Source organism: Felis catus, chromosome D2 (assembly GCF_018350175.1).
Source record: "Felis catus isolate Fca126 chromosome D2, F.catus_Fca126_mat1.0, whole genome shotgun sequence".
Lineage (NCBI taxonomy): Eukaryota > Metazoa > Chordata > Mammalia > Carnivora > Felidae > Felis > Felis catus.
Genome location: NC_058378.1, coordinates 54,678,472 through 54,706,402, shown reverse-complemented (window position 1 = coordinate 54,706,402; position 27,931 = coordinate 54,678,472). Strand labels below are relative to the sequence as shown.

At 47.0% G+C, this 27,931-nt stretch overlaps 1 protein-coding gene across 50 annotated transcripts in view; it reads left to right on the top strand.

Annotated features, from left to right (window-relative positions):
* Window positions 1-26,497, top strand: part of SORBS1 (sorbin and SH3 domain containing 1) — a 231,596-nt gene extending 205,099 nt beyond the window's left edge. For 30 of the 50 annotated variants that reach the window (XM_045040460.1, XM_045040459.1, XM_045040462.1 and 27 more), the window contains 6 exons: window positions 1,022-1,136; window positions 1,284-1,409; window positions 3,087-3,281; window positions 17,214-17,272; window positions 19,898-20,010; window positions 23,163-26,497. In XM_045040460.1, the coding sequence (XP_044896395.1) occupies window positions 1,022-1,136; window positions 1,284-1,409; window positions 3,087-3,281; window positions 17,214-17,272; window positions 19,898-20,010; window positions 23,163-23,230 (676 nt within the window). In that variant the 3' untranslated portion in view covers window positions 23,231-26,497. Of the gene's footprint in view, window positions 1-1,021; window positions 1,137-1,283; window positions 1,410-3,086; window positions 3,282-4,792; window positions 5,567-16,444; window positions 16,505-17,081; window positions 17,273-19,897; window positions 20,011-23,162 lie in introns of all 50 variants that reach the window. The other 20 variants (XM_023240763.2, XM_023240762.2, XM_045040452.1 and 17 more) reach the window with 5 other exon arrangements.
* The last annotated feature ends 1,434 nt before the right edge of the window (window positions 26,498-27,931 follow it).

The following is a 27,931-nucleotide window of genomic DNA, read 5'->3' as shown; positions in this document are numbered from 1 at the left end:
AAAAGATCTGAAGTATATCATATTACTGTTTCTCAAGCCTTGTTACCACCAGACCTTGCCATGTGGTTCTTTGGGACATGGGCATGTGGTCCCCAATGCAGGAAGGATGGCAGCCCCAAGCACCCCATGGTACATCACCTTTGGCCATGACTGCAGACCTCTCAGCCCTCCGCAAGCTATCCTCCTCCTTGTTTACCAGTGGGGCCGTCTCCAGCTGCAAATCACTTAGGGAGGCCAAGCAGGGGGCATAGAGATCTCCAGCAGGAGTGGATATGCTGAGCGTGTCGCACACCCATGTGTCCATGATTGGGGAGTGAAGAGAGGAGGGAATTCAGAGCACTGGCGAGGAGAGCTATAGCAAAAACTTGGCCAAAGACATTCTTTCTTACGGAGACAAATGCCCCAGGTCCCCTTCACGGGCCTCCTCGGGATTAGAATCTTGTCTACCAGTGCGAGACCCACAAAGTCTGCCTTGTTCCTGCATTCAGCACACTGCTGACTTTGTGTAAAGTCTTCCAGATGTGCCCTCGTTGTTGAGCCAGCACCCGTCGCATAACCGTGGGACTTCCTGGCACACTGCAGAGTAGGCACCCCCCCTCCAAACTGCAGTCAGAGACTTTCTTCCCACGCTGTTGGTTTGATGCAAATGGAAAAAGATCGAAGTCCCTTTTTTTCTTAATTCAAAAAACCTTTCAGTGGGCCTGGCTGGTTCAGTCGGTAGAGCATGCAACTCTTGATCTCAGAGTTATGAGTTCGAGCCTCACGTTGGGGGTAGAGATTTACTTAAAAATAAAATCTTAAAAAAAAAAAAGTTTACATCCATCCCACAGAAAACTGGAAAGATGCCAAAAGAGATGTAATTTCCCGAAGAGTGGGGTTCTCACTTCCAAATATGGAGCCCCCTCTTCTATCATCTGTCTCCTTTGACCTCACTCGAAGTCTCCTTTTGCTAAAAACTGGAGTGTCTTCATCTTCCACATTTTGAAACATCTGCTAAAATGCCATGACCCTCTGTCGACAGGGAGCTTCCTCTGCAGAAGGGGGACATTGTTTACATCTATAAGCAGATTGATCAGAACTGGTACGAAGGAGAGCATCACGGCCGGGTGGGGATCTTCCCGCGCACCTACATCGAGGTACTGTAGCTCCTCTTTCCGGGGAAGAGCCCCGTCGTCCCCAAACCACCACTTACTTACCAAGACCTTGTGTTTTGTTTCCTCCCTTCCTCTCCTCCCCCTGCTTTCTGCTCTTTTCCTTCTTCTCTGCCTCTCTCCCTTTCTCAGCTTCTTCCTCCTGCTGAGAAGGCTCAGCCCAAGAAGTTGGCACCAGTGCAGGTTTTGGAATACGGAGAAGCCATTGCTAAGTTCAACTTTAATGGTGATACACAAGTAGAAATGTCCTTCAGAAAGGTAGGCGCCCTCTCCTCTCGGCTCTGGGGCTCTGTTGGATGGCCGGGTTTTGGTGGGGAAGTGGCGTCACAGCCAAATATAGCCTGGTGGTGCCATCGCTATGCCTAGGAGATGTGCCCCATTAAGGATTGCATTAAAGGCAACTGGAGAATTTTCTGAGGCGAGGAATTTAAAAAATAAACTCCAGTCTCTGTCACGGGTTAATTACATTAAGTTCATTGACTAACGGCAGTATTTCTGGAATCTTAGACCTCTTCAATCAATATTTATTGAGCACCGAATGACATGGTAAGTGTTGGTGACTAGGTTTCACACTATATTAACATCGCCCTCGTAGAGAAGAGCAAGTCCTTTGACACCAAGAGAAGTTTGAAATACTTTGAAGCCAAAAGTTAACGGGTTATCAGCCGTGCAACTCTTGGGGAGTTAAAGAATCTTTCCAAGCTGCCATTTGCTCATATGTAGAATGAACATAGAGGGGCCTCTTCTGTAGCTGTTTTAAAAGGCTCTGTGAAGCCTCCGGAGCGGCACACAGCAGCTGGTCAGTGCTCAATGAATAGGAGATGGCGGGGTTCTCCTCACTGCCCTCGAGGAGCTCGGCGCGCTCATTTTCAGACAAGTAAGCTAGGCATGGATGCCGTCTTTCCCAAGGATCAGATGCTCTCTTCACGTGTCAGAACTCTCTGGATTGCTACAGTTACTAGTTACTGATTTTATTGAGTATAGAGGGAAATCAACACACGCCTTAGAAAAAGATGAACTAAGGGTGCCTGGATGTCTCTGTCACTGAAGCGTCTGACTCTTGGTCTCAGCTCAGGTCTTAATCCCATACTTGTGAGTTCAAGCCCCGCATTGGGCTCTGTGCTGGGCTTCAAGTGTACTTAAAAAATAAAACAAACAAACAAAGCAGTAACAACAAAAGAGATGAGCTGCCTTGTGGAAAAGAGAGGCACTGGAAGCACCCTAAATGCCCAATGTGGGGGAACCAGTAATTAGGTCGTCATATGTGTGTACAACAGGATAGCCTGCAGTGGGCCCTTCAGCTGCTGCTGCAAAACCATTAAAAATGTAGAATTATATTCCTTGAGAAAGGAGGTTTACTGTATGTAGAAGGTTGGAAAAGGGAAATACAGCACAGACTCCATTTTTGTAACAACAGCAAAAAAATATGTGCAAGTCTAAGTCACATGCATGGAATTAAATCTCTGAAATACATCATCTATCAAAATATGAACAGTGGTTTTCCCTGAGTGATCATTTTATGGGCAACAATTATGTTCTGCTTAATGTTTGTGTTTTAACTTTTCTATAATGATACAGGGGAAATTAAAGTTATAAAAAGGAAGGAAAAAGATAACCCTCCAAAACCTTTGCCTTAGAGAAAGTTGGGTATCGATTTTGTGTTAAATGAGGCAAAAACCATACGTTTGGCTATTCGCTTGGGGGAATGAATCTGAACTATTTCAAGACCGAGCTTGACTTCCCAGCCTCCAGGTAGCTCTCCTGCTGTTAAGCCTCCCCATCTCGATGATCCTGGTTTCGTCCGGGTCTAGCGAGGAAGGTTTCTCTGAACAAAGTCCGTGATAACTGACGAAGCATGGCCCAGGGTGCAGGCGGGGGCCTCGGGCATGCCAAGGCATGCTGGGACAAGGACCCTTGCCTCGCTGTGTCTTACAGGGTGAGAGGATTGCACTGCTCCGACAGGTGGACGAGAACTGGTACGAAGGGAGGATCCCAGGGACGTCCCGGCAAGGCATCTTCCCCATCACCTATGTGGACGTGATCAAGCGGCCACTGGTGAAAAACCCCGTGGATCACATCGACCTGCCTTTCTCCTCCTCCCCAAGTCGTAGTGCCACCGCGAGCCCGCAGGTACCTAAGCCTCTCGTCACTGGTTTTCACACTAATGACAGATACAGTGCCGATGGCACACAGCCTCCCGGGGTGGTTCTTCCACGCTGTGATTAAGAACCGTGTGCAGTAATGCAGAGAACACACACCAGGGTTTGTTTTCGTGCATACAAATGACATTTTTCAAGAACTTGGAGGGAGCACGCTTATTTGGGGGAAAAGAAAGAGCTTAAGGTGATTGCCCTGAGAGTAAGATGATTGGGGCAAGAGACATAAGAGTCTTTATCAGTTGGTCCAAAACTCTGTATGGGAGCCTCCTACCCTGGGTGAAGCTGGCTGTCTGGGGACCACCAGTGTCCCATACATACCATGACCCAGCATGCTTCTCTTCGTCATCTTACTGGCCAAGGCTGGCCTGCAGAAGACAAAGATTCAAAGAGAGAATGGCATGTTCTCATCCTCAGACATAAAGACTAGATCCAGAGTATTCTTTGCAAGCAAGAACCAGGCTGGGAAAGGAACATAACATCGCTACACTGGGCTGAAAGGAAGTAGGTTTATAGGCGTAATAAGATGTTTGCATCCCTAAACGTTATGAACAAACTTGTTTTAAAAAACATGAAGTGTTCCAAATCCATCCCTACTTTCCCAAAGCCAAGAAAGAATGAGGGCCTTGGGTTCAGAAGAGGCAAGGTAGAGTGACTTCCTGTGGAGGACACTGACCACACCACCGTGGTCAGTCGTAAGGAGGGTGGCAGAGGCGTGACTGGACCCGGGATGACAATTGGATGGTGCCTCTTTTCTGTCATCCTCTCATTATTTCCTCCTCTTCCACCTGCCCGTCACTGACCCCAGGGATGGTTCTTGGCAGAAAGAATGAGACGGGCTGACCCAGGGCTTTCTGCACAACGAGATCCATATCCTGAGATCTCGTGGAGAGAGGGTGTGGGGTTGGCACAGGCCATTCTGCTTTGTGATAATACGAGGAGCTCGGCGAGATTTTTCACTGGGGTGTAGCCAAGCACGACTATAGAACGAGACAACTCCACTACTCATCCTCCTCTCTGGAAGGCTCTTTGCTGAGAACTCTGGAGAGAATAAAAGCCCAAAGAAGTGGCAGGGCACCTTTTTTGCCCTTTGTGGTGGTGTGGGTCAGTTGTAGAAGGGGTGGGGCGGTGTGGGGTGGGGTGGGAAGCTTCGAATGTGTCCCTTTGAAAGTCTGACTCTGCAAACCGGGCCAGCACCATCTGTAAGTGCCCTGACAGGCCCCTTTCTCCCACGTCCATACCACTCGCTTCACCTCTCCTCCACTACCTGCACACACCATGCACACACACGCGTGCACCCACGTTCTGCTTTCTCTCCAGTCGCACCGAACGATTTCATTGGGGGGACACCAGAGTGTCCTCATCCTCTCCATTTCATTCCTCTTTTGTATATCCCTTGTGATTGTTTTCCTTTCTTCTTTATGCTGACACTTGTACCTTTTGCTTCTTTCCTTTGTTTCTCCTCTCTCTCCTTTTCTTTTCAAGTCCCCCGGTCACAGCCAACTCCTCATGCCGGCCCCCTCATCTCTGCCCCACCCCCACCGAGCCCTGTCCCCTGAGATGCACGCCGTCACCTCTGAATGGATTTCGCTGACTGTAGGGGTCCCAGGCAGGCGGTCTCTGGCCCTGACCCCACCCTTGCCTCCTCTGCCGGAGACTTCTGTCTACAACACTGACCACCTCGCCTCGTGGGCCAGGCCCGGGCCCTCCCTGTCTCTCAGCCTGCCCCGTTCGAGTTGGGCAGATCGTTCCACCCCACGCTCCCTGACGTCCCCACTGGCCCTGCCTCCCCCCCACAAAGCCTCCTCCCTGGTGCCCGGTGCCCCGGCCTCCCTGCACATCAACGGGGACAGTGGTATCCACGTGCCACCCTCAGGTGTCCGCCCGGAAAGCTTCTCACGGCCGCTGCCGGGGAGCTCTGATAGGGTCATCTCCGAGCTCAGCGACGCCTTTAGCAGCCAGGGTAAGCGGCAGCTGAGGCGAGAAGAGCGTGGACAGTGTGAGAGGAGAGCAGAGCGGGAGGCAGGTGACAGATGCCCTGGAGCACCCAAGATCTCTAAGAAGAGCTGCTTGCGACCTTCAGACGTGGTCAGGTGCCTGAGCGCGGAACAGAGACTCTCAGATCTCCACGTCCCCGAGGAGAGCCGGCCCAGCAAGCCCCTGGGTAGCCCTTTTCCGGGAAGGGAGGCTGAGCAGACAGAGCCGCGTAGAGGTGGCGAGCAGGCTGAGAGGAGGGCTGCTGGGAGTGCTGTGAGCCAGGTAGGCCTGCAGCATGACCGTGTGTGCCTTGGCGTCTCAGGTGCAAGGGGGGCTGGACGTCTCACCCGCGGCCCAGTGGATGCCGGTGAGAGCCCTGTGCTTGCCTTGGGAGCAAAAATATTGCCCAGGAGGGAACGCAGGGGTCATCGACTAAGGTGTCAGGCTGGGGACAGTTGGAGGCGAAGGACGGTCTGCACTCTGGCCTCTTGAGGTGACTTAGAAGTTGCTCCCATCTTGGGCGCCTCTGGGCCCGGTGCAAAAGCCCGTGAGAAGGAAGACCTTCCTCACGCCCCTTCAGGCCTTGGAGACTTTCCTCGATTTGCTCTAACACAGCTGAGAACACCAGGCTTCAGTTTGGCTCCGTGTGGTTTGGTTTTGTGTGAGACGCACTTTGTTTCCATAACCCATGGCGCTCTGCCAGTGCTCAGCTGCGTCAGGTCTGTGTCCTGTCTCGTGTTTGTGTGGGAGCACAGGGCTTTTGTGTCCTGGTGCACAAGTGCGTTTTGGTTCTGGGGACCAGAGCAGGGGCCCTGGGAGGCAGATATAGGGTCCTTGAACGGACACACCAGGTTTTTATGGGACTGGCCCAGTTTCTCTCTGGGTCAGCTGCAAAGATTTCAAGGACCACAGTGGCCTTAGGGTGTTTGAGGGCTGAAAAACGGGAGGGTGGGGCTGGGGGTAAACTTGGCAATTAGAGCATGATTCTAGTTTTGGCTATGCTGTTCAATACCCCAGAAGTCAAAGACTTTGGACAACTTCTCCAAAGTAGCTGGGGTTGAATGCCCATTCACCTCTTACCGTCTATGCCTGGGAGTCTCTTGCCCTCTCTGAGCCTCGCCTATAAAATGGAGATGATGCTCTACCTCCTAGTGTGGCTGAGAGGGCACTTCATGAAGTAATGAGTGTGAAGTGCCAAGTGCATGGGGTGGGAACAGAATGCGGTCAGCTATCCATTTGCGGTGGTCTAGAGCTGCTTCTGGAATTGAGAACATTCTAGAATGCCTTTAGTATCAGATGGAATTCTTAAGTCCCATTTATTATTTACCATGTACAGTGCCCACAGTAGACCATGCTTGATCCTCAGACCCGCCACCCTAGTTTTTCTCTAAAGTTTCATTTATTCACTCAACAAATATTTATTCGAGACCTGTAGACACCATCCTGTACTAGGGCAAGGTTCAGGGGTCAGTGCCTTCCTGCTCTGGAGGAACCCATGTTCCAGTGAGATTGGCAGACACAGCCGCATCATCCCTGCAGTAACAGAGGTAGGCTCAGAGGCCACAGGAGGACAGAGGCCTGAGACACAGACCAGGCCAGACCTCCAGCTCCAGTCTGATGGTTAGGAGTGGAAGATCTTGCCACGGGAAGAGCAGTGTGGAATAGTGGTGAATAATCAGGCTTAGCCTCTCGCCAGCGAGCCACTGTTTTCTCATGTGCGAAGCAGGAGCGAAAGTAGTCCCTCCCTCATAGGGTAGTTGTAAGAATTAGATGAGGTAAGTGAGGTGCCTGGTATGTGGGAAAGCTCCAGAAAGTAGATTGTTTTTCCACCTCTGAGCATGGGGCCCAGGGAAAATAGCAATACCCGGGGAAGGCCTTGCCTGGTAGAGCAGGGGCTCCTGGAATGTGTGTTCTAGGAGGGAGAAAAGGGTGTGTCCTGTTAAGGAAAGAATAGCTGGTTAGGGAGAAATAGTGAAGGGACTAGTTGGGAAGAATTTAATGTCTCTGACATGGTAACAATTCTGTAAACGTTCTAAGTCAGCCCACAGTGCCTAGAGACCTCGTTGTTGTCAGCCTGAGTCACCAGCACAGCCCAATTCCAGGACTCAGCGCGTCCAGGAAGTGCACGTAGTGCCGGGGCTCTGGGTGAGTTTAGGGATGCATACTTCCCACTTCCTAATGGAGGATGGGAGTTGGGGGTGGTGGCTGGCAACATGGAAAGACAGGCCTGTTGAAAATTGGTTTTCCTTTCTTGGTGGGCCTCCAGACCCCAAGTGTACCACTTCCTGTCCCCTCCCTTCCTCCTGCTCTTCCAGGGCCAGCCCCTTCCCCACAGGTGTGCACAGCCCCGGGCCCTGGCCTTGTTCCCTCTGAGAGTTGGAGGAGTTGTGTGAAAAGGGCTCCTGCCCACACACCTCCCACCCAACCCCTGTGCTTTCCCCTCATATGACTGGGACCCAGAGCCAGCCACTTGGGAAAGGGGGACCTGCAGAAGCTCCCTGCCCCTTGAGGCCCTCTTTGCATGACAGAGCTAAAGATGGAAAGGACTTCAGGGACAACTGTCCTTTGGTGGCCTGCCAGCTTGCTGTGGCCTCAGGCTGTGTCACTTATTGGGATAAATGCATTGCAGGCCAGTGTGTGTGATCAGGAAAATTGTCAGTCGCTGTTCTCCTTGGGGAACTGAACCAAAAGTTCACTTTTATTATAGTTGTTAGGAAGCTTGGTTGAGTATGTGGCCAATAAGTGAGGGGGTTTAGCTGAGTAACTTAAGTGAAAAGACATTCCGAAATGCTATGATCATTTATTCTTTCACTCAAGTATCTAGGATGTTCCAGGCACTTTGCTAATGCTGCAGGAAACAGAGAGGGATAACCGTCATCAAGTGCTTCCCGTTGCTCTCAGGAAAGTGTCCTCCTTCACAGGCTTTCAAGGCCTCATGTGATCTGGCCATTTAGACAGCAAGCCAGCTTCACCTTCCAAAACCTTCCTGCTTGTTTGTGTGGATAATTCCCACCTGTCCTTCACTTCTCCACTTAGATGTTACTTCTTCCAGGAAATCTTTCCTAACAACTTCTCCCAGCCCCTGTAAAACTGGATTAAGTGCTCTGACTTTCTGCTTCCATAGCCCCTGCACCAGACTTTAGGGGGCACTTCTCAGCTCTGTTGTATTCTTACCTTTGCTTGTCTGTGTCACCATTAGAGTGTTAGCGCCCTAAGGTCAGGGATCATGGTTCCTGATATGTGGAAGGCATTCAATAAATATTTGTTGAGTGAAAGAAAAGATTAACAAGTGACTGACTCCAGTGAAAGGAATGTAGGATCTCCATCGGTGGGGGAAAGGACATGTTCACAAATAATTATGATGCAGACAGGAAAGGAGAGTCAAGTAGTTCACCCTGAAAATTCAAGATGAGGAGAAATAGTAAGCAACTGGAGAGGGAAGGTGCCAGTCTGATAGACTTTGTAAGAAATGTGGCATTTCATCTGGGGCTTAAAACACAGGGAGGTTTATAATAGGCAAACAGCAAGAGGGTGTCATTCGAGGCAAGCAGATAGCCCAGCCAAGACCCACAGGTGGGAACGTGAACAGGGGTATGGAGCTTTGGGAGCTTTGGGTGAGGCTTAGTGTGTCCACAGGTACATAGAAGGGGGTTCTGGGGAAGGGGCCGGGAGCAGAGCTTGGAGGGGCTCCTGTATAGCACGTAGGTTTTCATCCGCACCTCCTAACACTGTGTCCGGTCCCCTTCCTCACCGTGACGTGCCCCTTGTGAATCAGTTGTCAGACTTCCCTGTTTGGTGCTAAGTCCCTGCATTGCTGCTTCCTTCCCCTGAGTCACCTGTCCAGCCCCACCCCTGCTGCCCCCCAGCTGTGCGGATGTGTGAACACTTGTGTAAGGTTTGGCTTTTCACTCCTTTGTAGACTCCCAAGCTGAAATCACATTGAGTCAGTTGCTCGTTATTAGGTGTGTGTTCTCTGGACAGCGGAAGGTGTGGATGAAGTGCGGGGGGTGTTTAGGAGAGCCCCAATCTAGAAAGGAGAGCGCTGTGTCGAAAGTCGGGATCCCCGGGCTCTGGGCCAGCTCTGCTGTTGGCCTGCTGTGTGTCTTTGGATGAATCACTTCCCTTCTCTGGGAGCTTCCTTATCCATAAACAAAAGATTTAGACAAGAGAACTGAAGTTGTTTTTGGCACTGATATTCTATGATTAGCTAAAACTCCTGTATAAATGAAAGGGAAAAAAAGAACAAATCCAAAATTTTAAGGAGGGGGTTTATTATAGACCTGCAGATGTTCACAACTGAAAATGAAAAGGTTTTCCCTTTGGCGGGGGGGGGGGGGGGGGGGGGGGGGCAGACAATGACATAGATACAAAGAAAATGCCCAAGAGTTCAGAATCATCAACCAAATTCTTGGATTTTATCGGGCATCATTTTGGCCAAGGAGGTTTGGGGTGATCAAGACAGTGAAAGAGAAGAGCATCTTGGAAATCTGTCATTAGCATCATCAAATATTTATTGAGCCTTCCCAAGATAGAGACGCTGTTTGCTGACTGGCATCCAGCTGTGGTTTTTAAGAGTTCCTACAATTGGTGTGAGAGATCCTCATAGAATTTCTGAATTAAAAAGAACCTTTACAGATCATCTACTCCAGTGACTCTTAACCTTTTCTGGGTCACAGAACCTTTGAGAATCTGAGGTCAGCTGAGGACTCTGGGACAGTAGTTTGGGGACGAGGGGAGTGAGCACACACAGTTTTGCATCAAGTTTCAGGAGATCCACACCTGAGTCGTCCGAAGGCTCCCTGGGAGTCCGTGCCCCCCCCCGCCCCCCACCCAGGCTAAGAGCCCCCCGTCTGTTCTCCTTTTATGATGAGATGAGAAAACTGAGGGCTGAGAAAAGTGACAAAGTTTCTGTGATATTTGTTTGGGTCCCAAAGAGAAGGAAGCCAGTCAGCAGTAAAAGCAGCATTCAGGAAAGCCGTGTGGCTCCTCAAAGCATCTGAGAAGCACAGGAACAGCCTTGGAGAAAGGAGAGGAGAGAGAGCTACTCAGCTGATGGCAGAAAGATGCTTTGGCGGATTCCCTCGGAATCCATGGAAGCTAGCTGCATTCCCAGAAAGATCAGAACAAAGACCTAGGCCTGCTCTGAGCATGGACATTAGAAGTAGAAGGGAAAGCATGTAATGCAATTTACGAGAACAAAAAGGAAATAAAGAGTGGTAAGATACCCAACTAAAATTGGAAACATTTTCCTTTTACTCACTCAGAAGGGAAATCTCTAAATATGTACAGAGGGTTTTTAACAATTTACAGGAAGGGGAGAGGCATTGGCCACAGTTATAAAAATAATCAGGTGTTATCTCAACACCTGAAGGTAGGGAACTAAGACCCAAAGTTGAAGAGTCCACCCCTAAAAAGGTGTTAGGAGAGATGGTAGGTATCCATAGCAACCCTCATGCCTGTGTAGCTACACAGTACCTCCCGAGGTACCTCCTCAAGGAGTACCTCCTTGATCGCTGACCTCTCCAGCTATTCTGATGTGTCCCTCAGGCAGAGCACAAGTGCAGAGAATCAGGGTGTCGTAGAATGCACAGGACTTGGTGTCTGAGAGACTGGGGTTCACGTCCTGGTTCCTCAGTTACCAACTCAGGCATGTTGGGTCTTAGTTTTGTAAGATGAGGTAAACGTTGACCGCCTTGTTAAGAGTATGAAATGAGATAGCATGGAGATGATCACGCCCCGCACAGAGCATGTCACTGCGACTCAAAAAATACCTGTTGGATGATACCAGGCCACAGGGAAAAGGAACAAAAGTTTGCTTTATCCTCCTTCTCCCATTCCACCTAAGAGAGGAAGATGGAGGTGGGGGAAGAGAGGAAGGTAGAAACTGGAAGAATCCTTTGTGTGAACAAACCCAGAGTTTAGAAAATTGAGAATTTGCACTCTAAGTTAGTGCTTCTCCCTGCTGTCTCGTACCTGGAGTATGAAGGCGTCCTCTTGGAAAGCTTTTGATTTCTTCATCTTCGGATACACATTTGCTATTACTCCTCAGATCACTTTAGGAGAGAAACAGACCACATTACAGACCATGAGGACAAGGCTGAGTGTCTGGGTTTAGTGTTGTAATCAGATCCAGATTACAACAAAGTCATGTGTTCTCTGTGGAGTAGTCTGCAAGAGGGTTGTGTTTAGGTGGTAAATAGTTGAACCGGTTGATTGTAATTTGTTTTATGTTTAAGCTGGGGTATTTTTCTTTTCTTTTTTTATTTTTTTTAATGTTTATTTTTGAGAGAGAGACAGAGCATGAGCAGGGGAGGGGCAGAGAGAGAGGGAAACACAGAAACAGAAGCAGGCTCCAGGCTCTGAGCTGTCAGCACAGAGCCTGACACAGGGCTCGAACTCATGAACGGTCAGATCATGACCTGAGCCAAAGTCCAACGCTCAACCAACTGAGCCACCCAGGCGCCCCTAAGCTGGGATATTTTTCTTAATAAACTCAAGGAGAACTTGGTGGGGTCCCATTTTGAGGGTCCTATGGGGGTTTTCTAGAGCTGAAAACCAGAAGCCCAGAGCATTCAGGCCTCTGACACCTCAGGCCCAGGTTGCCTGTGGTGTTCTGGGAGCTGCAAATCTACCGCCGTCCAGGGCAACCCCTCACCTCCCATGCTGCCAGAAGGAAGCTCTCCATGTACATCTGGAGGCTGCAGTCACAAGCCCTCCACCCAGTCCTCCGTGGGCCTTGAGTGGGGTGCATCTGTTCTTAAGGCAGGTCAGCCCTGCCCAGCCCTGGTTCTCAATTCACAGGATACATGTACTCTTATGTTAGAAACTTAGAGCCAGGAAGAATGTTTATGTAAATCATGTCCAATCCTCTTATTTTACTAAGAACTTGAAATTCAAAGACACTAAGCATTTTGCTCAAAAGATAGCAAGTTAGTGTCGTAGCCTGGAACCCAGATTTCCTCATGCCCAGTCAGGTCTCCTCCTGGGAGGCCAGTGTGGGTCACCAGAAAGAGTGGTGGGGTGGGGTCTGGGCAGGTGAAAAGATAGGTGTGTGTGGTGAATTGAGGAATGCCATCTCTGAGCCACTCAGGGGTATTAGGAGGGCAGCAGGAGCCTGAGATGCTTCCAGGGGGGTAAGGCCACACTGAGGTTAAGTTCCTTACTCTCGTTCACCTCTCCAGGACTTTCTGCTGTTCTGTACCCTGCGGACAGTTTATTTGGGGCTTCAGGGCTTGGGCACATACCCAAAGCTGGAAGAGAATGCTTGCTAACTCCCGTGTTAGTGCCAGGTGTTCTGTGGATCCAGAGGGATTAATAGCCCCAGGGAGGCCAGGGTCAGATTCCTGGGGCACTTCTGTGCACTGCAGATAGAAGGGAAACAGAGCACAGGTCCATGCAGGATTGCTCACTCTGGGAGAATAAAGTGAGCCCTCCAGACCAAGGCAGGGGGCAGTATGTGAGTGCGTGTGCAAATATGGAAGAAAAGCAGTTTCTGGATCAGTAACTAACTCCTGCTTACGGATGGGGGTGTGGGGAATGCCTGTGTGTGTGTGTGTGTGTGTGTGTGTGTGTGTGTGTGTGTGTCTATTGGGCTGATGGCTGTTTTTCTAAACGTGAAAAACTGGGGCGCATCTCCAAGAGTATGAAATGTACTTGGCGTAAGATAATACTCCCTTTATTCTTAACCCCGGATGAGGTCCTTGTTAGAACTTTGTCTACTTTTAGGCTTAAATAAGTAGGGGGAGGGTGCAGAGCAGCACTGCCCAGGAGACATAGAACATGAGTCATGTATATAATTTAAACTTTTCTGGTAGTACAATGGAATGAATGAAATTAATTTGAACAACATCTTTTATTTAACCCAACATATCTAAAATAGTAATAAACTGATAAAATTACTAATTGATATAATAGTATATAATCAACATAGTAATTATGAATGATAATAGTTTGCATTCTATATTTTGTGCTAAGTTTTTGAAATCCAGTATTTCAAAAGTGTAAGTATTTTTACACTTACAGCACATTTCATACTGGCCACATCTCAAGTGTTATGGGTTATCATAGTGGACAGCATAGGTTCAGAGAAAGAGATACATAAAGCTGTATACAGTTAGAAAATGGGGCCAGGGAAAGAAAAATCTATACCTAAAGGAAAAAAATCTGAGGGTCAACAGCCTTCAAAGTAAAGGACAAATCCCTACAATGAATATCAGTGGTCTCTACTGCCCCTGAGGATTCACATGCCACACGACACCCCCCAGAAAAATGGTTTACATCTCAACTACCTGAAATGTTTGATTTAAATATAAGGAATCCATTTCAACCAGGGAGAAATTGAATTTTAGCTAATAGGATAAATGTTTATCTTGCCTTTGTCCCTCATCCCACACACTATGAGTAAGGAACCAAACTATCCTTACCTCTCGGGGACAACTTCAGTTTGTACTAGATGTTAACTTTGTCTCAATGCGAAGGCTATGATGATGATTATCCTCTGATTTGGATACGACCTGAGACCAAGGAAGGTATTAGCTATGTCAATATCCATCTAGTACTGTGGATCCTTGAGTTAATGACTGGACCATATCAATTACTGTACCCTGTACCTTTTACATGCAGAGAAAGTATTCAGGAAGAGACAGGACAGTGCCTACTTTCACAAAGGGCAGAAACTGGGTGTTGGTTGCTATCATCATAGACATCCCAACGTGGCTCAAGAGGAGGTGGTGAATGTCAGTTAGACACCGAGGACTCAGTCCTCAGTGGCTTTGCCACATTGTGTAAACCTTCACACTTCCCTGAGCCTTAAAATGTGCTTTTCCACCCTCTCCAAGTCAAAGAGTTAGTATAAAAGTCAGATGAGGTGATGGACCTCCATGTGCTTTTAAAGCTTTTGTTTGTTTTTAAGTGCTTTCCAAAAAGAAGGGCTAATAAAATATCAGGTTCTTTTTACTGTATGTGATTCACCAAGCCTCTCTTAAGCACCGATTATTTGCTTGATGATCAGTGCCCGTCCCTCATTTGAGATTAAGTTGATTATAAGATGCTACAGGGCTTCTGTAAGCTGTGGACATCATGTGAAGAGATTGTCCACATCCTCTCTTTGTTCTCCATTTGACCTGAGGTCATTAGGCCACCAGCTGAAGTTTGGGTTTTTATGACAACTTTTATTTTCATGAGGTGTGACCCAGACTGATGAGTCTTGCCACACTGTAGCCAAAGAACTTCAGTGAAGGATAATTAAGGTCCTCTTCAGCCTTGCTCCCCAAAGTTTATCTGTGGGCCAGCATCGTGGGCATCGCCAGTAGACAGAGTCTCAGGATGCACCCCAGACGTGTCAAGTCAGAGTCTGCATTTTAACAGGATTCCCAGGTGATACCGGCATATGCTAGAGGTTGAGAAGCAGCGCCCAACAGCATCCCATCGAGTGACAGCCTTGGCTTCCGTGTCCTCTGGGATAGGCAGCTTCCCTCTGTCAAAATCTGCCCGTGGGTGTCACCTAGTCACCCAGAATACACTTCATTCTTCTGACACCTGAAAACCCACGTAACAAGTGCTTGGAAATGTCATTACTTTCCTTTGTTACACAAAAGCCTTGATCCAGAGGCTGGATGGGTAGTAAGTAGAGCCACACAAGGTCACCTGGCAAAGGTCTGTGGGTCCTGAGACATGGGAGAAGGAACGTGAAAAGGCCCCTGGCAGTTCTGTCTCTTCCTTTACTCCTGTCAGAGTCCAAGGTTTAAAAGATGGCAGTTTTGAAGAAGTTAGAGAACTTGAAGAGGTTTTCCAGAAGGACAGGAGTATAGAAATGATGTCTGGAGTAGAAGTTGGTCCTGCAAGACACGCTAGAGAACGAGGCCATTTACAGTGGAGATGAGCAGGAGGGGGCGGTGTGGTGGCATGCCTGGGGCAGCCCGGCAGCTCGACTTCTCGCTCACTGTGGGACATTGGGGCGTGCGCTGACCACCCTGAGCATCAGCTTCCTGGCTTTTAAAAGCAAACAAGATGACAAAACCTGTTCTGCCTATCTCCAGGGTTTCTGTGGGACTCATGGAAAGTAGTGTCAGTGAGCACTCTTAATAACATGGGAAACGGTCCAAGGATGAAAGAGAAGGTCCAGTAGATGAATCCAGAACACAAGTCAACCACTAATTCACTGTGTGACCTCAAGGGAGGCCCTGGGCCTCTCTGAATCAAGTGAGCCATATGTAAAAGATCTCTGAGTGCCCTTCGAGAAGGCCCTGGAGCTGCTGTGGCTCATTGCTATTAGCGCACATTACCAGGAGCGTTTCTCCAAGAAAGATGGCTTTTCAAATAATTATTTAGGGAAAGTTCTGAGAGTTTGGAATTGAATGCTTTCTAGGGGAAATGATTCCAAACACTCTTCCTGGCCTATACTCTGGGAGACCCATTTACAAAAACGGGTCTGCTTGGCCATCATTGCACCTGTGTTTCCATGTCAGCATGTGGTACCTGAGCTGGTGAGTGAAGAGCGATGGTTTCATTTCTACAGCTGTGTCAGGACACACAGTCCTATTTCTGGAAGCAGGCCCTGCCCTGTGAGATATCTGAACTCATCTCATACCTGACTGGAGTGTGTCATGTGCGGACTTTTCCAGGGGAACAGTCTTGTTTGAGACTTCAGATACTCCCGGGGAGTTTTTCAGAAGCATTTCTCTCTGTTTTCATAAGTACCCCAATATGGCATACCTGTTAGTTTAATGAGCCTCCTTTGCCAGAGGAGGCTTCTAGTCAACGGCTTTCGGCACAGCAGCCCTTCCATAGATGCCTGCCAGCTGAGAGCAAAAGGACCAATGTGTGTTTTTATGGAAGGTCATAACTGTTCCATAAGACAGCCCTTCTGTGTCTCTTTCCTGCCCATCTGGGGACCCTGTGTTGTCGATGCTCACCTCACTGCACTCATGCTCCGAACTTCCCATTCCGTTGCCTGGATGCTTGCTTCTAACTCTGTACATTGCATTTCCTCCTGTGCGCCCACCGTGTTGTCATGGAAACTCGAGCGCCATAGGCCACGAGTATCCGGTGTCATCGAGTGTGATGGTGTGGTACATGTATTTGCTCACACTTTTATTTTGAATCCGTTCCAATGTGACATCTGCTAAAATGTCTCCCTTATAATTTGCTTGGTGATCACAGCCTTCTCATCATTCATTGAGAGCAGGACCTGATCTCACAGAATCTGAAAAGAGCTATGTGGTAAGATGCCTGTTGAATAAGAACTGTAGCTTTTCTAAAGAGAATCCTTACTGACTTCTAGAGTCTCAACTGGAGTAATGCCTGGCTAACTCACAGAGCCGTGATTTACATGGCTATTGTCCTAGAGGGAAATATTAGGCCACCCCCTTCCCTCTCAGAAAGCAGAGGTATTTCGAAACTTTATTTGTACTCTGCCTCCATGTGGGATTAAGTTAATGGTTAGTGCATGATCGGGAATACATACTTGCATTTCTATCTTGAAGTTATTCACTAATTACAGGCTTTTATGCTGCTGCCTTTGGTTTTTTTTTTAATAGTCATACTAAATCCCAAATTCTTCTGTATCTTACCTGTTTTTTCCATGCTTACGCCTGGATCCCTCCTGCACTTCACTACTGGAATATCTATTTTTTTAACCTGGATCTTCAACTCTGTTGTTTCCCTGGACTTATGTGCTTCGTCTGGAATGTTACATCTCTTCCTCTCTTTCTTTTTCTTTTTTTTTTCTTTTGTTGTTTTTTTGTCCCCATGTTGACTGTTATATGGGGGTTTCTGGATATCTCGGGGCCACTCACAGGAAGCAGTTTGCAATGAGATCATAAACATTGCCGAAAAATCTGTTCATTACTGCAGCACTGTTTCTCATCCCCTTGACTTTCATCACAAGGTATCCCCTTCTGACAATAAATCATCTTTAATCATTTCTCAGCAACCTCAAGCCCAACAGCGAAGAGTCACCCCCGACAGGAGTCACACCTCACAAGATTTGTAAGTATACTTGGCAAACTTCCTTTCTCACATCACATGCTTGGTGGACTCCTGGCTTTAGAGAGTGGTTCATTGACCAAGTCTGGGACAGCCATTTGGGGGAATGAACAAATCGCCCCTAGCTTCTCTGAGGATTTCTAGTTGGGGCCATATTTCCCATCAGCCAACATGAAACAGGTGGTGGGTGGATGAATAAAGGAGGCCATAGACTGCTGAGAGATAGAGACCGGCGAAGAGTGAACTGCCATTCAGGGGCAAAGGAGGGCTGTGCTGACTAGAGTCAATCCTAGTGTTGTGGGAATATAGGGGAAGGAGTCATTGGTTCTGCCTGGAGATAAATGAATAGAGTTGATCCACTCAAAAAAAAATCATTGGATGTCTCCTGTGTTTTAAACATATAGGGGTAAACTCCATTCCCAGAAGAAGGGAGATTTGGAATGGGCATTGAAAGGCAAATTGGAGGGGCACCTGGCTGGCTTAGTCAGTAGAGCACACAACTCTTGATCCTTGAAGTCATGAGTTCAAGTCCCATGTTGAGTGCAGAGATTACTTTAAAAGAAAAAAGAAAGACAATTGGTTTTGAGAGCTACAACAGGGAGGTAAAAGGTCTTCCCAGCTGAGGAAAACAACATGCAAAGACTCAGGGTAGACAATGTGTTTGGGGAACTCAGAGAAGGCCCACATGGAGAAAGGACTCAAAGGAACAGTGCCCTGAGCAGCATGAGGCCCATCCAAAATTAGAGCTGATTGGGGGACCCAAGCAGCAAGGCTGTGGGACCTTGGCCAGCCAGTCTCCACTGTCTGGGGGTGATGATAGAGAAGCAGATATCTGGAGTTATTTCCCAGAGTTGAGGCTAGCAAGGCAGCCACAGTGGAAGTTAAGAGGAGGATGAGGAATTCTAAGGAGTCCAAGTTGGATGAAGACAGGAGGCAAATATGGAAACATCAAAAATGTATGTGCTTACCAACTGGAAATCATTCTGCATCTCTTAATTCTTCATTCGAGTCCTTCCTCTGGCAGACAGATCCACCTACCAAATTATCAAAACATTTGGATAAGTGCACAAAATTAAATAGTCCCTTTGGTTTAGCAAAGAGGAAAACGAACCTGTCGTTCCTGGGGACTGTGTCCTCTTGTCTCTAGTCTCGCCTGCCCTCTCACAGGCATTTGCTGGCAGGTGCTGGAAATGGTAGATGGTTTGCACAGTTGTGCCCAGTACTCTTGTGTTTCAGAACAGCGAGCACACAGAATTGCGAACTGGTGCGTAGTAGATGCTTCTTAAGTATTTGTCAAAGGAATAAATGAAACCAAACTTTTCCCTGTTGCCAAAGCAGTTACAGGATTTCATCACAAATAGTCCAGACTTCTCCGCGAGCTGTTAGGACAGACACAACAGCACACACCAAATGGCCTTAGGCCAACTAACAATAAATAAAAATCTTAACCACAAACATCACTGGGACAGAAAGAAAGCAAAAAGTGTTCAAGAATTTCAGAAAAATGACATCACATTTAAAAACAATTGACGAGCGGCACCTGGCTGGCTCAGTCAGAAGAGCATGCGACTCTTGATCTTGGCGACATGAGTTCGAGCTCTGCTTAGTGTGTAGACATTATTTAATGAATAAATACAACTTTCTGTGGGGGAGCACCTGGGTGGCTCAGGAGGTTAAGCGTCTTTCTTCGGCTCAGGTCATGATCTTATGGTTTGTGACTTCGATCCCCGCATCAGGCTCTGTGCTGGCAGCTCAGAGCCTGGAGCCTGCCTCGGATTCTGTCTGTCTGTCTGTCTGTCTGTCTCTCTCTCTCTCTCTCTCTCTGCCCCTCCCCTACTTGCATGCTCACACTCCCTCTCTCTCTCTTTCAAAAATAAACAAACATTAAAAAAAAACTTTTTTGTTTTAATGTTTGTGTATCCATTTTGAGAGAATATGTGTGAGCAGATAAGAGGCAGAGAGAACGGGAGAGAGCTGTAGAGCCTGGCACAGGGCTCAAATTCACAAACCGTGAGATCATGACCTGAGCTGAAACCAAGTCCGATGCTTAACCAACTGAGCCACCCAGGTGCCACAATAAATTAAAACTTTAAAAAAATAAAAACAACTAACAAAATATGTATCAGCATATTAAGGAACTCAAGATAGTGAGGCCATTGGAATGTACTTTTTATATCCTTGTATCAGTACAACAATTTTATACATATACAACAATTGCCTTACACTTTCCAACGTATATGAGCAGAATATAGTGTCTATCTCTGGAGTAAGAAACTTCTGATTATCTTTGATAATCTACATATATTCTCCTGTGTTCAGAAAAAGCCTTGGTTAATTTTAAAGAGGGGGCATCTAGACAAAATACTTGGTAACCAAATGAAACTAAATAAAAGGACTGATCATAGCCTTGCTTGTCAGAGGCTCTCCCCATCCCTATCAGTCTTCATTTACTTATATGCTGAATGGATCTCCCCATAAGCTCCACTGTTAGAGAAATAGCCAGTAAAATACTTTCATCTGCATTGATGTGTGTGAAACACTACCAAAGTGCTGATTTAACTTACATGGGCTTTAAAAAACTCATTATTTAATCCTATCATTGTTTGAGTGAATGTTTTTCATTTTTAGATTTAGCTACCAAGCATTGTATAGCTATATACCACAGAATGATGATGAATTGGAACTCCGAGATGGAGATATTGTTGATGTCATGGAAAAATGTGATGATGGATGGTTTGTTGGTAAGTGATCTCCTCATGTTTTTCTCACGAGTTGTATATTGAAGGAGTAACTAAGAGTGATGAGCCATGCAAAAGGCAATGTTCTCTGCACAGAAAAAAGCCTTCTCAGATCCTGTATCTCCATCAGGAATGCTGGGCCACCCAGTTTATGCTTGCTCTGGAGACAGTGTGGATGACACTAGTGGTATTGGACCCAAAAACCAAATACACCTAAGTGACTGCACAGAAGGGCAATTTCAAATTGGTTGAGTTCTGTATGTCTTTGTATTCTGTGTATGTCTGTACTACATGTGCAGGTTTTATTCTCTTAAAACTCTTAAGAAACAACACAAGAAAATTTGAGCCTAGGTCTCAGCCATGAAACTCAACCATATGTGTAGGTGTTCCAAAGACCTTACTTACTTCAGGCTTCTAAAAACTTTTTTTTTAATATTTGTTTATTTATTATAAGAGATTTAGAGTACAAGTAGAGGGGAGTGCAGAGAGAGAGAATCCCAAGCAGGCTGTGTGCTATCAGCACAGAGTCCAACATGGGGCTTAAACTCACACACCGTGAGATCACGAGATGAAATCAAGAGTTAGATGGCTCACCGGGTGTCTGGGTGGCTTAGTCAGTTAAGCATCCGACTTCAGCTCAGGTCATGATCTCGTGGTTCATGAGTTTGAGCCCCGCGTTGGGCTCTGTGCTGACAGCTCAGAGCCTGAAGCCTGCTTTGGATTCTGTGTCTCCCACTGTCTCTCTCTCTCTCTCTCTGCCCCTCCCCTGCTCACGCTCTGTCTCTCTCTCTCTCTCTCAAAAATGAATAAACTTAAAAAAAAATTATTAAAAAAAAAAAAAAAAAAGAGAGAGAGAGATGGCTAGTGAACTGAGCCAGCCAGGTGCCCCCAGGCTTTTAATAACTTCAGTCAAAGCAACCTACTTAGTTAAGGTCCTATTCTTAATTTCAGCTCAGGTCTTGATCTCACGTTTCTCAGATAGAGCCCTGCATTGGTCTCCCCGCTGACACATGGAGCCTGCTTGGGATCCTCTTTCCCCTCTCTCTCTGCTTCTCCCCAACTCGTATGCATGTGCTCCCTCTCTCTGCCCACCGCCCCCCCAGTAAATAAATAAATAAAACCTTTTTTAAAAAGCAGCTTGCTTAATTAAAACAAAAGATTCACCATTACAGGAGAAGGATCAACGGTTTTTAAGTTTTGCTACAAAGCAGATACTTGCTTCATGTACTTTCTTATTGAAGATCTCAACAGACAACAAGATAAGAATTACCTCCATTTAACAGACTCCAAAACTGAGGCCCAAAGATGTTATATAACTAGACCAGGTCACCCAGGTAGCTAGTGGTGGGGCCAGTACTTGAACTAGGCCTCTCTCTCCCATAGCCTTTGTTGTTTCTGCACAGGCACAAACATGCTGCTGGGGACCACTGGCTCACTTTTTGCCTCTGTTTTACACTTACTTGTACAAAGGGTTTTACCTTTATCCTCTTCCCAAGACCAGCTCTTTCCTGATCTCTCTGGAAAATCTTTGCTAAAGTGAAGTCAGTCAGGGCTGAGGTAGTGAGAATGGCAAGGCCTCGGCATATGTGAGAAGCTAGAAAGATTTGCCTGGGCCTCACCAGCCTCTTAGAAAGCTGCCCCTCCCTCCCCAGGCTCCCAGAAACCTCCCCAGGCTCCCCACTACCTTGAACTATTCTGTTCAGATGGAAGCCCCATCTGAGATGCCACCAGCACTCCTGTGAAGTGCAATCCAATGGAAACAGAACACAAGCCATGTATGGAATTTAAAATTTTCTGGAAGCCACATTGGAAGAAGTAAAACGAAACCGAAAATTAATTTTAGTGATATATTTTATTAAAACCAACGCATTCAAAATATTATTTGAATATGTAATCAGTATAAAAAATCGTTAGTGCCAAAGGAGGATGTAAAATACCTGAGTCTTAGGAGTCCGATATGTATATTATACCGTCACAGTGTAGCTCAGTTCAGAATAGCCCGGTTTCGAGTGCTCAGCCGCCTGTGGCTGTCCTATCAGAGAGTGTGACTCTCGTATGTCTTAGCTGTTAAACTCTTCCAGGAGTGCTTATGTTTTTTATGGGAACACAGGGCACTGTTGGGGGCACCAATTCTCTCCTGGGGGCGTCCCTGGCAGCTGGGTAAAGGAATGTTGCTCAGTCCCTCAGGTGCTTTAGAACGTAGCCTGGTGCTCAGAGTGGAAGCCTATTTTCTCATCCATAAGGAGAGGTCGAACCAGGTGTAGGAACACATCTCTGGGCTTTGTACTCTTGGTTCTTTGCAGCCTCCTTGGCCGTCCTCCCTAGGGGTTCAACTAGTTATTTTAGAGGTCTTTAGTTTTGACACCCTTTTTTTAGCTTGAGGTTTCACTTTGGGCAACAGCCCCGACCTACTGGTGGTGGCTGCTTGAAATGCTGTGTTCACCAGGGTTCTGAAGCTATATCCAAGCCGATTGGGGAAAGGATGCAATCGTCCCTATTGTGATATCTGCCAGCGAGAGGGGAATAATGACCCGGCATGTATCCACCACCATCCCCACCCCCACCCCTGCCCGGGTCCCCACCCCCCACCCATCCCAAGGGAAGGGACTAGGTTAGGGATCCAGCAGTTCCGGATGTAGAGCAGTTGGGGAAGGGCTTTGCGCCCAGGTAGCTCAGTGTTCCTGGCTCAGCGGGAACCGTGAAGAGGTTGGAAGCAAACACAGGGAGTCAATCTGGGGCTTAGGCACAGGCTTCTGGGAGGAATTTCCTTTTGATGTGTGGTCATATCCAGTGGACTTTTAGAAATCTCACAGTTTAGAAATTAGATAAATGTGCTCCTTTTTCCAAAAAGAAGTATCGGAAAGAGCAGAGGGCTGGGAGTTAGAAGTCCTGGGTTCAAAGCCTGCTTCTGATGCTTGCTAAACTGTGGGGCCTCAGTAATGTCACTTAAGCTCGCTGAGCTTCAGTTTCCTCATCTGAAAGAGGGGAGTACTGAGAATACCTTCCTGGCTTACCACCAGGCATTATTTGATAGCCTAAATGAGATAAGATGGAAAAATGTGCTTTGGAAACCATATGCTGTATTGTTATCAGGGGGCCCCCTCTGAACTCACATAGTAAGTCTTCTGATTTTGCGTGTGTGTGTTTTTTCACAGGTACTTCAAGAAGGACAAGGCAATTTGGTACTTTTCCAGGCAACTATGTAAAGCCTTTGTATCTATAAGAAGATTGAAAACCACAGAGATTATTTTTATTGGAGGATGAAGCATAATTCACGAACTGGTCTCTTTATTTAAACATTGAGTTTAAATAACTAACTAACGCAGTGGATAAAGTAAGAAGCAAAAGAGAGGGACAGAGAAGTGTTGTGTCTGAAGCCTGAGCCTGTGTGAACGTACAGTGTCAGGCAGGCTGAACTGAGAAAAAAGGAATGAGGCAAATCTGTATTTACTTAGCTGCTTCTGGGAGCCACTCCAAGCCTTCCCTGCCTCTCCCCCTCTTGGGTAATCTGACCTGTAACACGGGCCAGGATCAGTGAGGTCAGAAATGCCTCTTGCTGCCCCAGACTTGACCAGCTTTTGCTCAAAGGGGTCATTTAGCCGGAAGCAGCCCTCAGAGCATCAGGCAGACCCCTAGCCATTCTCCCAAGGCTCTACACCCCAGCCACCCAGAGCCCCATTTCCAAACACTGCTGGGGATCAGCTCGGGCTGCCGAGGCCATCCCTGGAGGCCCCCAGGCTACCCAAGACCACGTCCCTCACTCCTGGGGTACGTGGGGAAATGGAGGCAGAACACAGAATGCCCTGTGCATTCAGCCCGCATGCAGCATTGCTCTTGATGCCCCTGGTGTTCAGACAGAAAAGAACATGAGGTTTGCCCGTGGGAGCGGGGTCCCCGGGTCAGATAGTTATATTTCTATTTCCAGGTGATTAAGTTAAGAAGCTCTGTAGTTATCGAGGTCGCTTGCAGTGTGCTCTTTCCCATATCTCTGACTTTTGTAAGTGGTCACCTTTAGCACAGTTTCATTTAGCAGAATGCCACTGCTAACCTTTCTTTTCTGGATTGTTTTTGGTCAGGGCAGTTTGGGGTTGATGGGCCTATTCTGACAAGGTACCAAGGATGGCATCCAGTGAATCATTTCACATACGCCAGATGCTGGGGCCACTGATGAGCAGGATGTGCTCCACACCTTAGCACAGACTCCCTGCAGCAGTTCAGGCACCACCCACAGTGCAGTAGCCCAGGGTCGTGAGCCCCGATGCACCCTGGTGAGGCTTCTCCTCGAGCAGAAGGTGCCCATGCCCCGGCCCGCAGTGCGAGGCAGTGGTTCGCCACTCCCAGGACATCTGTGCTTTGCGGGGCTACATCTGAGGAGGGAGGGCCCTGTGACACCCGGGGTGCTCCAGTCACATCTCCATCCAGTTCAAGGATGTTTCTCAGCCTCTCTGCTAGACCCCTTAGAAAACTAGAGAAATGACCCACTCCCTGCCCACCAGGAACTCAGAGGTGATTGGAGAGGTGCACACACACAAATACTGAATCAAGAGAGACTGTGATATGTGCGAAGAAGGGTATGAGAGAGGAGGAGGAGATTACCTTTCCCTGGAGAGACCCTAGGAAGCATTGTCGTATTTCTGTCTCCATGAGCTCGCTCTTGAACAACTAGGCTGCTTAGAAGAACCTTCCTCTGAGGGTAGTTTATGGCTGGAAATTCTTGGAACTGTTTCCAGAGTTTTCACACTCTTACCCTCCCCACAAATACGCATCCAAGGTCACAAACAGGAGTAGCAATTCTAGGTGGTAGGGTGTATACAGGAATCCTGGCTCTCTGCATGTAGCTCAGAATTGCCCCAGGACCATTGTCCCAAAACCTGGAGTCTTTACAGGTAGGCAGAGTTTGTCTTCAGTGCCTCCGTCCCACCTTCTGTGTCTGCCATTCATCTACCCATCACCTGTCCACCCCCGTACCCCCATCAGAGAGCCTACCCCCATCAGAGAGCCTCATTCTCTTCCTGTCCTCCTTTCAAATCTTGGCCTCAGGAAAGAACCTGCCACTGACTCCTTCACACTGGAGTGTAAATGACCGGTAAGAGGAATGTGTTACTTCTTCCTGGAGACACTTGTTTTTAGCTAGGACAGAGCAGAGCCTTAACCCCAAGGGATGAGGCAGTGGAACTAATGGTGGTAGGGGGTGGGGGTGGGGTGGAGGAGCTTCCTGGGTAGAAAGAGCCTTTTTGATATTCTTTAACACTCATTGCTTTGGAAGGTCGACTTCAGCATCCAAGGGCACTGTCTGACTCTCTGAGGGACTATAGTACAAGTGCATATGCACGTGCATTTTGCACAACAGCATTTCACTCATTTTTGGAACGTAATTCTCGTATTGGCTAATGTGTTTCCTGGTCTTTCTTAGATGCAAACCATTAATAACGACCTTATTCTAATAGCTTTTTGAGGGGTGCTTCTTAAGTAGGTAATTTTGAACACCTCTTTCAATACAGCTAGAAAATAAAACCAATTTGTAAAGCCACATTTGCATATGATGCCAGCCTCACGCATTTGTATATCTTCAGAAACCCAGGTATGCCTCACCAATTTGCCCGTCTTTAATAAAATCATGTTAAAATTTGCATCAAACTTCAGCTTCCTATGTATGACAGAACAAGGAACAAAGTTTCCAACTGCTCTTTTGTCCTCAAACATTTAGTAATATAAAATACCTATTTTTATGCTGAAATATTTATACAGGTTTATTAATAGCAAGTGCAACTAACTGGCACCATGCCTTGCAACACATTTTGATATATTAGCCATGCTTCTGGGTAAAGGCAAGCCCCCAACTACTTATCTTTTGCAGTCTCTCTGGGATCAGTTAAAGAAAAAAATCATATGCGTAAGAAGTAGGACTGTAAATATGTATATTTAACTTTGTATAGCCCATGTACCTACTTTGTATAGAAAAATAATTTTAAAAATTTGAACTGAAGGGGGGGTGAAATAAGGAAGTCATGAAGTTTTTTGCATTTTTATTTAAATGAAGGAATTCCAAATAACTCACCTGCAGATTTTTAGCACAAAAATAGCCATTGTAAAGTGTTAAAATTTTAAATAATCATTCTTTCTGGGAGAGAAGGTAATTGTGATCTCAGTTATAGGTTTTTTATTTTGGTTTTGATTTTTTTTTTGTTGTTTTTTGTTTTGTTTTGTTTTTTGGCTGTCTTATTTATCTACAGTAGTATTAAGTTCTTTTGCTAGAATAAGTTACTACAAAGAAGATTATATTCTGAAAGAAAAATAACTGACATTATATATAACCAATTAATTTAAAGTGTTGCCATTTACACACCAAGAGCATGTACTATGCAGACACAGATTTTTCCATTCATTTATTTTTCTTTATTGCGGTGGATTGATTTGATAAATGGATGTGTTGAATTACTACATTTGCTGTACATATTATTTAATAAACTTTATTCAGAATTGTGTGGCATATGTTCTTACCATTCATTATTTCTTTCCTTTGCCAAATCTCTCAGGAGGCTTATATTCACTGCTTCGATTTCACGTACTCTCCTTTTCCATTCTTTTCTTTTTTTTTTTTAATCTTTATTTTTGAGAGAGAGAGAGAGAGAGAGGGAGAAAGGGCAGGGGGCAACAGAGAGACAAGGAGGCACAGGATCCAAAGCAGGCTCCAGGCTCCGAGCTGTCAGCACAGAGCCTGACGCGGGGCTCGAACTCACATTCGTGAGTTCGTGACCTGAGCTGAAGTCGGACGCTCAACTGACTGAGCCACCCAGGCGCCCCTTTTTTTATTTTAATTTTTTTCTTAACATTTACTCATTTTTGATACAGAGTGCGAGTGGGGGAGGGGCAGAGAGAGAGGGAGACAGAATCTGAAGCAGGCTCCAGGCTCTGAGCTGTCAGCACAGAGCCCGACGCAGGACTTGAACTCATGAACCACGAATTGGTGACCTGAGCCGAAGTCGGACACTTAATCGACTGAGCCTCCCAGGCGCCCCCTCCTTTTCCATTCTTCAACGTTTATTTATTTTTGGGACAGAGAGAGACAGAGCATGAACAGGGAAGGGGCAGAGAGAGAGGGAGACACAGAATCGGAAACAGGCTCCAGGTTCTGAGCCATCAGCCCAGAGCCTGACGCGGGGCTCGAACTCATGGACCGCGAGATCGTGACCTGGCTGAAGTCGGACGCTTAACCGACTGCGCCACCCAGGCGCCCCTCCTTTTCCATTCTTAATCACGTACCATTTGGCTTCCATCCTGCCCTTTGAAGACACCACTTCTTACCTTACTCTTTTCTCAATAAGCTAACTCCATGACCTTCTCTGAATTGACTACTGCTGACCATCTCACCATTCTTTCTACAATATTTTTATAGTGATTATAAAAATAATGCATATATCTTTAAGAGCAAAAGTGAAACATTATAAAATACATGTAATGGGTCATGATTTGCTCCGCAAGACATAGGTACAGAAAATGATACAGCACTTTTTCCAAATCGAGTTAAATCAGCTACGAGTCCTCTCTTTGTGGCGGGTGAAAATGCAGGCTCTCCTTTTATTCCCTCCCAAACCAAGTGTGTCAAGATGATGGCATAGGCATCTAACCTCCCCTGGCATCCCATGGCTGGGACCACCCCCATCTCAGTTTGGGGCAGGGCCTGACTGCCCAAACCAAACCTCCACCCTCCCTGGTTCTGTTCTTTTCCATCTCTTTTTTTTTTTAATTTTTTTTTAACGTTTATTTATTTTTGAGACAGAGAGAGACAGAGCATGAACGGGAGAGGGTCAGAGAGAGGGAGACACAGAATCTGAAACAGGCTCCAGGCTCCGAGCGGTCAGCACTGAGCCCGACGCGGGGCTTGAACTCACGGACCGCGAGATCATGACCTGAGCCGAAGTCG